General features: G+C 36.0%; 1 protein-coding gene across 4 annotated transcripts in view; it reads left to right on the top strand.

Moving 5' to 3' along the window:
• The window catches only part of LOC106520568 (cell adhesion molecule 2), a 161,496-nt gene that overhangs the window by 102,636 nt on the left and 45,514 nt on the right, over positions 1-13,346 (top strand). For 3 of the 4 annotated variants that reach the window (XM_014012743.1, XM_014012747.1, XM_014012745.1), the window contains exon 2: positions 8,435-8,461. The exons of the other annotated variant lie outside the window; for it this stretch is intronic. In XM_014012743.1, coding sequence (XP_013868197.1) covers positions 8,435-8,461 — 27 coding nt within the window. The remainder of the gene's footprint in view (positions 1-8,434; positions 8,462-13,346) is intronic. 4 annotated transcript variants of the gene reach the window in all.

The raw sequence follows: 13,346 nt of genomic DNA, 5'->3' as shown, positions 1-13,346 counted from the left end.
AACCAGACTGGCCTTCCTATGTGTCTCCAACTTGAGAAGTAGCAGCAGGCTTTTATTGGTTGAAGAGCTCCAAGAGAGTGAGAAAAAAAAAGACAGTAGAGACAATATGAGTTTATTGAACAAGAAATTGCTTTTGGGGTGTCTTCGGTCGATACAATACGTGTGACTGTAATGCTACCCATCAGTGTTTAAAAGGTGCATTTCTGGAGTTTTTATTGGACCATCAGTCCAAATGCATATGTCTTTAAGAACTTCTGTTACTTTTAGGAGAACCACTGGCATTCATGGAGGCAGTAAAAGAAGATTATTTTTTGAGGGAATTTGGAAAATGGAATAGTTATAAAAGGTGCAGAATATGTTGTTTGTAATAGCTTTTGAGATTATTCAGGGGGACTCAAATAGCTTGAAAATTTGTGACTCCGGTGCGAGTCATTTGATACTTTTGTGATGCTGGACACAAAATGGTTTGTTTTTGTTGCCATAAATTCATTTTAATTTAAAGATAAAAACCTTACAAAATACAGTTCTTGGTGGCAGAATGATATAATAAGTGATCAGTGAAACAGTAGTGTAATCTTCTGTCTAATGATGTGGAACTCTCCTTATATCATAAAAAGCCACATCTGTCATGCTTTTGCTTGAGATAAGCAGAAGCATTTGCTGAAATGCAATTCTAGTATTTAAATCATTTAATAGTTATATTAAAAAGGTAGAATCAAACTATTAGAAAAATGGATGAACACCCATTTTGAAAATAAATTAAAAATTTAAACTATGTTGCTCAAAAGACTTCAATCGCTCCAATCCGTTTTGCATTAGTATAAAATGAATACTAATGAACTGTGAAATGTTAGAATAGGCATTTTTAAGCCCAAAGCATTACTGTCATTATACGCCTCTGGCCTTGAGGGCTACTAGTATGCTCAGGTGCTCAGATTTAAAACTATACTCTGCTATTCATGTCTGGATGTGAGCTGAAAATGATGAAGGACTTTGTCATTAAAGGTTTACTCACTGCTGGGTCGTCCCAGGACAGAGCTGTGGGACAGAGCCGTGACCCCAGCGATGTCCAACTGAAGGGCTGGCCGGGTTTCACTGTCAGAAGAGAAATCTCTCTGTGGTCCGTTAAATCGACAACCACAAGGACATGCAGCTATTACTTTGTGACAAGTTTGCATTTTGAGAGTTGCTTTGACAAACGGATAAGCAGACTTCACTCTGTCACATTTAAAGTGGCAAAAAATGCAAGCGGACTGAGTACAACAGATCAATGCATCTGCTGGAGGAACTGGCCAATATCCCATCTCTCCACCTGATTATAATTTTTCTTCTTGTTCTTATCTTTACTCACTGGCATGTTATTATCCAATTTATTGTGTTGTTCCCCACAAACTCTGTTCATCCACACTGTGTGGGCTACCTGTTTATCCTGCACAAAGTTTCATCAGTTTTGGTAATTTTGAGTTGTTTTAAGTTTGTATTAACTTAGATTAGTTTTTTTTCCATTTGCTTTGACTGAGATTTTACATTGTTCTTGCATAATTGTGTTTGAGCACAATTAGCTGAGTTAGTGTTGACTTTTAGCTCAGCAAGGAATGTTGTTCGCAAGTGATGGTAAGATAGAGAAAGAGGGAGAGAGAGAGAGATGGATCAGGTCTTGTTAATAAAGAGGACATTGGTCCAGTTTGTTGTGGTGAAGGAGCTGAGCCCAAAGGCAAAACACTCAATTTACTGGCTTGTTTAAGTTCTTACTCTCACCTTAGACCAAGAGGTGTGAATCACGAACAAAACAAGATCCCAGAAACAAGTGGCTGAAATGGGATTCCTCTGTAGGGTGGTCTCTAGGGTGGTCTTAGTCTTAGAGACAAGGTGAGGAGCTCTGTCATTCAGAGGGAGCTCAGAACAGGGACACTGCTTCTCTGCTTTGAAAGGAATCAGTTAAGGTAGTTTGGAGTTAGAATTGCTCTTTGGCGTCTCCCTTTAGAGGTTTTCCATGTCCAACTGAGAGGAGATCCAAGGGCGGACCCAGAACTTGCAGGAAGGATTATTTGTTCTGGCCTGGGAGCAACTTGGGATCCCTCAGGAGGACCAGGAAGGTGTTGCAGGGAGGAGGGATGGTCTAGATCTCCTTCATAGGTCAACAACTGATCACTGAATGTTGTTTGAAAACAACAATGATCACATCAAAGTAACAAAAAAGATTATTCAAACTTTTCAGGGTCAGTAAAGGTTATTTTTCTGGGTCTTTGTGAGTCAGTTTTGTGAAAAATTAAATGATAAAATCCCTTAATCACATTAGAAGGGCAAAATTAGTCACCCATTTGTTTATATTTCAACATTCTTTTTTCAGTTTGTTTTGTTACAAGTGTTCCTGCGATAGAAAGAAATTTGCAAGACTATCCACCCAGCTGCATTCTCGTTATTAAAATAAAGTAGTTTGATTAAATAGAAATTCTTTTCGTTTAATGTTTTCTGAATTCAGATGACTGTCTGTATTCTAAAAAAGCTGCACATTTTTAATGGTGGTGTCTGAGTTGTTTCTGTAAAGTGAAGCTTTTTTATTGTTTTGAGCCCAAACAGCTTCAAGGTCTTCAGCGACATTTCTCACAGCAGAACACAACTGTAGCACATTAGTTATGAAAGTTGCCAGAGAATCGGTGAAATCTCTTATCTCCCTGAGTTTAAAGGGAAAAAAACACAAACTGAATTATGTAAGAATTCAGGATGATTTTGTTTTGTTGTTTTTGTCTTTTTTTTCATGAGATGTTGAAATTGTGGGAAATTGTTAAGGAATTTTCTCATTACTTGTACTACCAATGTATTAATTTGATGTTGTTGTTTTTACATTTTATGAATATGTGAAAAATGTCCAATTATCATTCATATCTCACTCAACATGTGAAAGCATATTGTTTCTCACACAGTTTAGTACATGAGTACATTTATACACAGAATTACTTCTATTTTGGAGTCTCAGCGCTACGTTGTAATTTACTTCAGCACCATGTAAATAGAGTAGTATGGGGTTATTTTAAATCCAAGAAATTTACACACTTTTACTTCATCTTATGAAATAATGCAACACTTTAGAAGTCCTCTATTTTAATAAACCAGATACATTGTCTGCAATCCTTGTATTGTAAAATAGCATTAAAAACAGGTGCATTTTACTAAAATATTTTATTTAAAGTTATTTAAACACCCAAAAAATGTGTTTTTAAAAGGTTTTAGAGAAAGTCCTCCTAGTCTTTGTTACCCTTCACTGAGAGTGTTTATTGATATGCTTGCCATGTGCTTGCAAACATTTCCAATTCACAGAAATGTGAATCTTATCATGGTGTCTGACTTTGTCAACAGTATTGAATTTGCAGAGAGTCTGGGATTAATAACTTCCACATGAGGGAAAATAAGCAGAGTGGAAGACTTGCAGGAAAGATGAATGAGTGTCAAAAACAATAAATGTTCCATTAGATAGATAGAACCGTGGCAGGTATCAACTTTATGATGCTCCCAATTTACTCATCAGATAAGAGTTTGTTCAAGAATTACCAAGAGATGACCTATTTTACAGATAAGCATTCTGTCCTTTTTCCACACTTCAGGTTACCACTGACCTATTTTAAAGTCAGAAATAGTACTTTTTTCCACGTTTCCTCCCAACCTCCAGCTATGGGTGCTATAATGAGCTGTATGGTTACTATTTTTACTGAGCATTTGGTCCAACTCTGAAATACAGATTTGCACGAGTGGCTTTCTCCCATAAGAAAGAAAAAAATAAAAATAAAAAAGCAGAGCAAATTGTGTTATAATCTTTTAATTTCAGCACCCATAAGTAAAACATACCCCTCCACACACACACACACACACATTGACACAGATTCATGCCTTTTCAGTGGTCTTTGCTGCAAACATGAACTTTTTGTAAAGATGTTTTCTCATCACACCATAAATGTGCATCTTGAATGTGCAGTTTTGAATTTCCAAAAGGTTGTAAGAATACCTTAACCTTAATACCTGGTTTAAATGAAACAAAATCATGCTGGATGATGAATTGTAAAGGGTGATGCACATACTTGGTGATGTTTCTGTCATATTAACAAACAAAGACATCTGTTGAAGGGATACTCTGGTCATTTTTAAAGAGATGTCCTGTCAAATAATATTAAATTGCAGGTTAACTAGTCAGCATGAAACCAGCCATATATGAAGTAAGATGAACAAGGCTAGGCTAATGGCTGGTTAAATCTTTGAATCCTACTCTTCCTCATACAATATACTGATGTGAAAGAATGCTACATTGGCTAAAATTAAATTTCTACATTTTTGGACCAGAGTGTTTGTTAAATTTGTTGCTGTTTCGTCACAAAACATCAGTGGTTTTGGAACAAGACGTCAGTGTTCCTCTGCAAATCCTGTGCTCTGAGCGTAAACATTTGTAGTACACTGGAACTTATGAATATACCAGTCTACACAATCAGCTGGTGAGGGACTATTTGACAGAACATCACATTAAAAGTGGCCACATTAAAGAGGAAAGTGTTCAACCAGGGGCATTTTTATGTGGAAAAGGAATCAAACTACCAACTATTGACTGGAATTGTCTTGCTGCTCAGCTACAGCAGTATAAGATGTGAACAACACCTCAGTTTGAAACCTTTAGTAAAATTGTGTGATTACTGATAGGCTGACATCAAATTTGAGTTATACACTTACAGTCTGACCTCACACGCCTTAAAGTCCCCATATAGGGACGAGCATTGCGAACTAGCTAAGGCTATAAAGGTTATAGAGTTCTATGTAACAATTGTTCGCATGAAAGAAAGAGAGAGAGAGAAAGGTGCAATTTTATGTTTATAAGTATTTTTGCTGCCATTTCAGCTTTTTATTTACAATAAAGTATTTCAGTTGTTTTTTGAAACTCCTCCTCAACTTAAAGTAGACATATAAATCCTTTTCACAGTTAAATCATTCAGTTGGGGTCTTCATAAAGTGGAACTACAATGCTTTGGTCTGAATTCCTCACTATTTTAACTTTACCTGCTGCTCTTTCACCCCTTTTCAGTGGTGTGTCTCAAAGTAGCTGATTTTGTTACTGTTCCTTTAAGGTGCTTCAAGCCCCGCCCCCTCTGGCTTCCAGACATGTCCACTCTGGTTTGGGGTTTAGCATTTTGTAGCGTGCAGAAATCTTTTATTTACAGTTTAATTAAAAGACATCAACAGAGGACATGTTCATCCAGCCTTTTATGTTGGAGCTGTAATTCCATCGCAAATAATTTCACATAATAACTCAGAAAACATCATAAAAAATAAAGACAACTGAACGGGTTGAAAAAAATGACCCAAACAGAATATAAAAATATCTTTGCAGCACCAGGGGATACTAAAATAAACTTTTCTGCACTCCTAGAGACTCTGAGTACACAACAAAATGTATTTAACAGCTAAAACAGTGGATTTTACAGGATATATCCACTTTAATAGGCAATATCTACTGTAGGATCACAAGGGAATTGTTTTGTTTTTGTTTGTTTTCCATTTTTTCCTCATGTTTTTCTGTGAAACCAGCTTGGTTTGCTAAAATTGTTTGATATTTTTTCCCAAGTCATAAAAATCAAATGCTTAAATAGAAAATCCACACGATGTGTAATTGTATTGCAAAGTTCTAATCTAAACATGTAATAACAAGCTTAGTTTGGCCTGACTTTGACATGTAAAGTTTGTTGATTTTTGTTAACTTAGTTAAAAACATACAGACTTCTCCATTTTGCACAACAGAGTGGCATAGATTGCATATCGGAGTCGGAAGCTGGAGGTTGACTTTGAGATGTGTTAAAGCGCTATATTTTTTTTCCCAAGACACTGTCGGTGTGGAGAGAACCAGCAGGAGGGCCTGGCTTCATCGCTGGCTCTTGACGTTGTTTTGGTCTGTGAGAGCTGTTAGTCCCAAACACACACAGCAGACTGATCTGTAAACATCTGAACAATTTTCATGTCAGGAGTAAAAAAACTTCTATGATCCAGCTCCTACATTCATATCCGATAACTGACATTTGTGTATTTTTCAGTAACAATATTTGTCCCATTTAAGTATGCATATTTTTAACACTACGTATACTCATTAACATTCATATACCATATATAAATATACAGACGTATAAATAAATGGTTTAAAGTGCTGAGTTTATGGCTGTCATTTATTATCCTCGGCCTTTTCAGGAGGATGTTGTGGCCTGTCAAAAGAAAGCGTTTTAAAATTAAAAACCTATCATTGCTTGAATGAATGCATAACACCAGCCACCTTTCACATTATTTTCAATCAGGAACATATTTTACGTTGTTGCAGTTATTTTGGGACCCGACTTTCTTATGCTGCAAAACAATATGGTTTGTCATGAGTTGGACACATACTGTAAAATTCACACCTAGAATTGGATTTGAAGACTAACACGATGAATCCTCAAAATCTGAGTCTTACCAGCAAATCCTGAGTTAATTTATTCAGCTCTAAAGCCTTGGATAACTATTTTCTGTCCTCATTATCTGTTACTTAGCAGTTCTACATGAAAAGCATTTGAGCACCTACTATTATGTAATGACTGGAGAAAAACAAAGTTTAGCTTGCTGTGTTCTGCCATGTTGCACAGAGTAAGTAGCATATAATTTGCACAGAAAGGCAAACATTAAAACGTCTTAAGTAGACTTCATCTCAGTTCCACTGGCAATGGGTGAAAAATGATTTGTGAATTTAGTTGTGAATACCTATTTTACAGCACGTATTTAGTAAAATGGTTACGGTATGTTTCAAGGACATAACCAAAATTAAGGTGATAATGGGTTTGATCCAATGAATACTGAACATTTTTATTCTTTAATTGGGTGCCTTATATAGTATATATATGCATAATTATCAGCTTGATTAAACAACATTGTTTCTGAAAAAATAGGAAAACAAACAACTGGAAGAAGCGCAAAAGCAATAGACTATCTTGCATTCCCTTTGATCCTGACCAAAACTTAAAATGGCAGATGAATATATTTAAGTGTAAATAAAACAACAAAGCTACACCTCTGTGCAGCATCATTTGAAAGTCAGATTACTCAGAAATGCATCGTCATACATTCACGCCATTGGGTGTTTGCTCATAAAATGCATAACATGCTCAGATTTACATGTGCTCAATGATGGCAGCAAAGGTTAGAAACACAGAAGAAAAGTAAAATGTAACAAAGTTGGTTTTCTGTCTTATTTTTTTTTAAAGATTTTGTCTCTATTTTTTCCCTCAAGCTCAGTGCTTATAACCGTGACAAACACCAGTGATGCACAGATTTCTAAAAAGATATTTTATGATTCTATAGAGACATTTTTTTTTTGGCTTCTCTGTGTTGAAAAGGTTAGGTTGTCCTGACTTTCTCTTTACAATATCCAAAAGGTCCCAAAGCTTTTACTTTCTCTTCACAAGCTCCTGTCTGATTTTTGTGCTTTGGATTGTTATTATGCTGTGATATTTCTTTTCTCCCAGGCTTCAGGAATCTGAAAGTCATCTTGTTTACCTGGTATTTTAGTATATTTACAAGAACTCATGGTACTGTCTATAAATGTCACATCCCGACACCCCCTGCAAGGTTGCAGACCCATATGTTGTCCAATATACTGAGGTAAAAGTTCCACACTTTCTACTCCAGGACCCTTCAGGTCAAGTTCAAGCCAAATAAAAGTCCTCATAATACCTGATTAAATGTATATTGTTCTCACTTTACTGTGTTAAGTGTGTGAAGTGATCTCAATATTCGACCAATACTCACATCTAATCCAAAAAAAAAGTAGTGTTGTTGTGCAAAATTGAACACTGCTACTTCAGCATGTCCTAACAACAATAGTTCGGGGGAGGGGTGCTTTGTGGGGCGGGACTCAGCTGCAGTCTGAGGTCCAGGGTGGAGCTATGTTCAAATAGGCGGTGCTTTGTACCAGCTAGCATTTAGGCAGCTCCAAATGGCTACCGCAGGAGATTCAATTGTTTCTCAAACATCCTTTCATGAGTCAAAGCAACACTCTGGGTATGTTTTTAATGAGGAAATGACCCTTTTACATGATATAAAACTCAAAAAAAGCAATGTTGCATGATACCCCCCACCCCCTTTAATGCTGCTAGTTTGCAGTTTTAAAATCTGATATGTTGACTAAGTTTCATTGTGAATGGGTTTGTGAGATTTTCAAATTCTGTTTTATTCTATTTTATTTATTTTAGACTGTCCTAATTATTTAAGTATTGGGGCTGCAAGTTTACTTAGTTCAATCAACCCTATTCACCAGGTAACTTCAGCATACACTAATAGTCTACAAAAAACATTAAACAGAACAAATATTTAGTGTCCACAGTGGAAATCCTGGATAATTTAACTTATTTTCTCTTGTTTTATCCCCACATGCTATCAGTGGCTGGGACAAAAAGCAAAGCGAAAGGTGAGTTATTGCTTCTATTTTCCTGGTACATGATTTATGTCGCACACGGTTTCCAATAAACAATGTTTGTATCAACCTTTTATTTCCCCCAAGAGCCAAGCAAGCATTAACATATGTTGCTTGGAAATGAAGCTTCCTCTGCATTTTTTTCAGCATTGTTTTTCCCGGAGATGTTTGTTGAACCTATTTGCTCTTTCCCAGATTCAGCCTGCTTCACATATGTATAGATTCACACTGGGGAGCTGCCTGATTCACCCAGTCATTCTTCCCTGGATCAGTCTTATACTGTGCAGCTCCACTGGAGCAGCTGGGGGTTGTTTCAGACCCAAGGACACCTCAGTGGTAGAAAAGTGAGGAGTGAGTTTTTCCCACTTGCTTTTCATACCTAGATGTTCCAAAACATAGTAGTTGGTCAAAAGACCTCCTTGTTACAGCCTGCCTTCAAAATGTTGGTATTTTTTACTTTCTTTCTTCAATATTTACCACATTTTTCTAATTAAAAGCCTAGCATTCACTGAAGGAATGTGAAACATTGGACTTATAAAACTAAGACCTACTTATGATGAGAGAGGATGGAATTAAATCAGTTTTGGTCAAACCTTGTAAAACCAGTAAATCTCATGCAATACTGTGAGATCTGTTAGAGCTCATGGCATGTGTTGAAGATGATGCTCAGCTACCATTAAACCAACTTTGAAGTAAATATTTGTGAAATTGTCTGAGTTGTACAGATTTTTTGTGCGTGTTTTCTAAGATCAGTTGTCTATGGACGGCATGTAACGCCGCAATATTTAATAACGCAGTTTTCTGAAATAATGTAATAAAATCAGGCTTCAAAATGTAATAAACCTGTGCTAAAATTGCATTATGTAATAATGATAATAAAAGTCTTCAATGCATTTTGTGATACTCTCAGCCACATTATGTATGTAATAATGTTATTAACATTATTACATTTTGCGGAGGTTGTTACAAAATTCAGTGGTTGCTCTTTTTAGAAATGATAATGTAATAAAGTGATGCATTATGTAATAAACAATCACAAACCAATGTTTGTGTTAATTTTAATCAATATTCTTTTAATAATAATCATGTTGCAAATACTACACATTTAAATCTTTGAAACTCTGGTCTATAAATGCCAAACTTTTCATCATTTAGTTGCCTTTTTAGCTTTACTGTCCTGATCCCTGCTGAGAGTATTACAAAATGTGTTGAAGACTTTCATTACATTTTGCACCAATTTTTACATACATAATGCAGTTTTAGTGCGGTTTTATTACATTTTGAAGCCTACATTTATTACATTATTACATATTGTGGCATTATTATGCGGCATTACAGGGCATCTTGAACTGAGTTGGGTCCAAAAGTTTATCAGTCGTAGATATTTATCCAGTGATTGAGTTTCATTAAAATCTGTCTAGTAATCCATGAAATATTTTATTAACAATGTAATAGTTAAAAGGCAAAGTTTTAAAACCAAACCTGATTTATTAGATCGTGGAACACAGCCTCACTTCTGACCATTTTTGAGTTTGGTACGGTTGTTAGCTATTGCACGAGTTTTGAATTTGATTGATAATAAGTTAATTGATATAGTATATTCGGAGTATTTCAATAAATGTTAAGCCATTTGTTTAGTTTTTCTGTTGTGTCAGTAAAATATCTCATGAACCAATACAAAGACATGAACATATTGCCCTTCACCTTCAGAAGCAAGTGAGATTGATGAAGATATTTTTTGTTTCTCTCAGATTCCTTGTACACTTTTATAAATACTGACTCATTTTTCAATATTAATTATTGATGATTAAATCTGTTGCATGTTTTCTAACCTATTATGATAAACAGTCAAGTCCAATTTAAGTTTAAGATGTCATCCTCACTTTGCCACTGTGAAATTGTTATTTTTAGCTAAGATGATTCATTCATACATTATTTAATTCCCTGTAGAGTTTTTTTGTGTTTGAGGAGTCTCCTTCCTTTTGTTTGTGTTCTCGATACGATTTCCACCAAACTCACTGATTAATGTTGCTCATTTTCCTGAATGACTGCCGCAGGATACCCCAACCCCCGTTTTTTTTTTCTTGAAAATGCAGTGTTTTCTAATTACAGAAGTAATTAGAGGGGTAGTTTTTAATTAACAGAAGACACACATTCAGCATTTGTACTTCTGAAATCTAGTTCAACACTGTGCAGCCTTTTTAACAGCACATTCAGCACTTTAATTATGGTTGATGACTTGTATTAATAACTATGAAGATAATGCTATATATAGCACGTACCAGCCCCAGATATTGATTAATGGATTTTGTCAACTTTACTTCAGGGTGGCAGTATATTTCGTTTCATGACATGAATAGGAAGACGCTAGAATGAAATAGTGTCCCACCCGTTGTCATAAAAATAGAAAACACATCTGTGAAGAATTTACACTTTCAAAGGTTTCACCTGACAAAGCTACTTTGTCTACTGCAAGAGCACAGGAAAAGCAAAAAGTCATAATAGTTTCATCATTGGATCAAAAAATTTAGCTAAAACTGCTTCATGACCACTAATGCAGACACAGTGTTGTGTTGTGTTTTTTGTTTCTATTAGACAAGACTAATAGAGGGAAAATGTGGAAGGTCTGCTTGTAATGATATGTCATGTGTCAGTAGTAAAACGAACGAGAGATGGAAATAATGGAGTTTATTTTAAGTTGTTTGTGTTTTGTAACATTTTATAGCACATTCAGGCAGATTTATTCGAACCTAACAAGACTTTATCTAAAATATTTCAGAAATTGAATAGAGTAAGAATCCTCATACATCCACCACTTTTCACCTATCCTAAAGCAAATTCCTGGTGCATCAAGTATAAGCATCTTATTTGTAGTATCAGTTGAGCCTGAATACAGTACAGTATTCCTAAGTACATTATAAAGCTAATATATTGCCAGTTTTAACTCACCTATGTTCTTGTTGCTTGCAGAAGATAAAAAAATAGCTCAACAGTTTACCCCAGCAGGGATCCTTATTGTGAGTTCTGTGGATTTCCCACCCCCTGCCCACTTCTCCTGCCTCCCCCACTGTGTGAAATCACAGGGGAGGACGAGGCTGAGTGAGGACGAGGCTGAGTACCACCTCTTTGTCGGAAAGTTCACTTTTGCTCCTGTGACGTTCAGTAACAGGCGCCAAACGCTCTCTGTTGATGGAGGGGGAAGCTGGCAGACAGCTCGCTCGTCTCGGTTATTTCCTTTCGGAAAGACTTCATCAGCTCAATCAAGACAGTGCATCATTTAAAATAACACTATCAGCAGAGACTATGATTACAATACTGAGCTGATGCACAGCTCCCTGTTCGCTCGTGGGTTATCTCACACATCAGTGTTGTTTACAGCTGATGGAAGCATTGTCGAAAATCTCTATAATCCCAGCCCAGATAAAGGAAGCACACAGACTAATGTGCCTAGGAAAGAAAAAAAATCTTCTGTGAAACTGACACTCAATTTTTCTATATACAAATAAAAATCAAAACCCTGGTATTTCTTGAAGGAATGCATATTACCCGTCACCTTAATGACATAGATTTAATAGAAGATGCCTGCCACAGACCCAATTTACAAGATATTATGTTCAAATTATGAGTTGAGGTTGATTCTCAGCTACTACCACTCTAGATTTCGACTCAATATCAGTAAAACTGACTGACTTCTGTTATTGTATTGAATAAGTTTGATTAGCTATGGCAGACATCTTGAACTGGTGTGACCCCAGAATGGAAATACTTGTAGAAATGATTAATTTGAGAGTTTCATTACATTTGGCTCAGTGTTTCATATGATCACTGCCCCATCTGTCCTGTTTTCTTAGGCACAATCAAAAACAATATCCCTCAGCCTTGGTCTTAGAGGGAGGGTAATAAATGCATATGGGTACAATTTGTACATGCTGCAACAAAGAAATAAACTGTACTTGGTATGCAAGTGAATCAGTTTTTAGTCATAATTGTGTACTGTACATGTACCCAATCAATCATTGTTACATTTATTTTTAAACAGTGTGTGAATAAGAATGTGAATGAGAATTACTAATCTGCACTCAAGTAATTACAGCCTGTAATGTTTCACCATAATTGTATATAGATTTTCTTAGAGTGAACGAGTTTCACTCTAAAAGGCTTGTATAGCAAGATTTTTGACACATTCCCCGTTGATTTTAAATAGTGGCATTAGCTGAAGCTGATAGTATTTGAACCGGTAGTGGTGCAATTCACCTTGGAAAGGTAATTTACAGATTACCCCGAGTTAATGGATCTGATCTAGATTTAGTGTTAATTAGCTGCTGCCCCAAAACAGTTGTTTAAATCTCCCTCATTCACTCGGCTGATTGCTTTTAAAATTGCATCATTTACTGGGATCCACAGAACAGCAGGTTTGCCTTAAACCTTGGACACATTTTTGTTGATGTTGAACCAATAGGGTGTAAATTACACTGCCAGTGTAAATTATTGTTCCAGGTGACAGATGTGACCTTTTAAGCAGAAATAAATTAAGTGAAATATGTTTTTGCCCATGTTGTTCCTGCTTAGGAAAGGTCACTTAACAAACAATCAGATATGATGGGGTTAGTTCACAGGGCAGCTGATAAAAGCAGACTTGTCATATCTACAGCAATTCACTTTCAAAGTATTTCTGAAATGTAATTTATATCATAATTTATCAATTATATTTCAGAAATACTTTAAAAGTCCTGTTCAAGAAATATATATATATACACTCACCGGCCACTTTATTAGGTACACCTGTCCAACTGCTCGTTAACACTTAATTTCTAATCAGCCAATCACATGGCGGCAACTCAGTGCATTTAGGCATGTAGACATGGTCAAGACACTCACC

The sequence above is a fragment of the Austrofundulus limnaeus genome, unplaced genomic scaffold (genome assembly GCF_001266775.1).
Source record: "Austrofundulus limnaeus strain Quisiro unplaced genomic scaffold, Austrofundulus_limnaeus-1.0 Scaffold94, whole genome shotgun sequence".
Classification (NCBI taxonomy): Eukaryota; Metazoa; Chordata; class Actinopteri; order Cyprinodontiformes; family Rivulidae; genus Austrofundulus; species Austrofundulus limnaeus.
The sequence above is the reverse complement of the archived record's forward strand: the minus strand, read 5'-3'. Positions and strand labels throughout refer to the sequence as shown.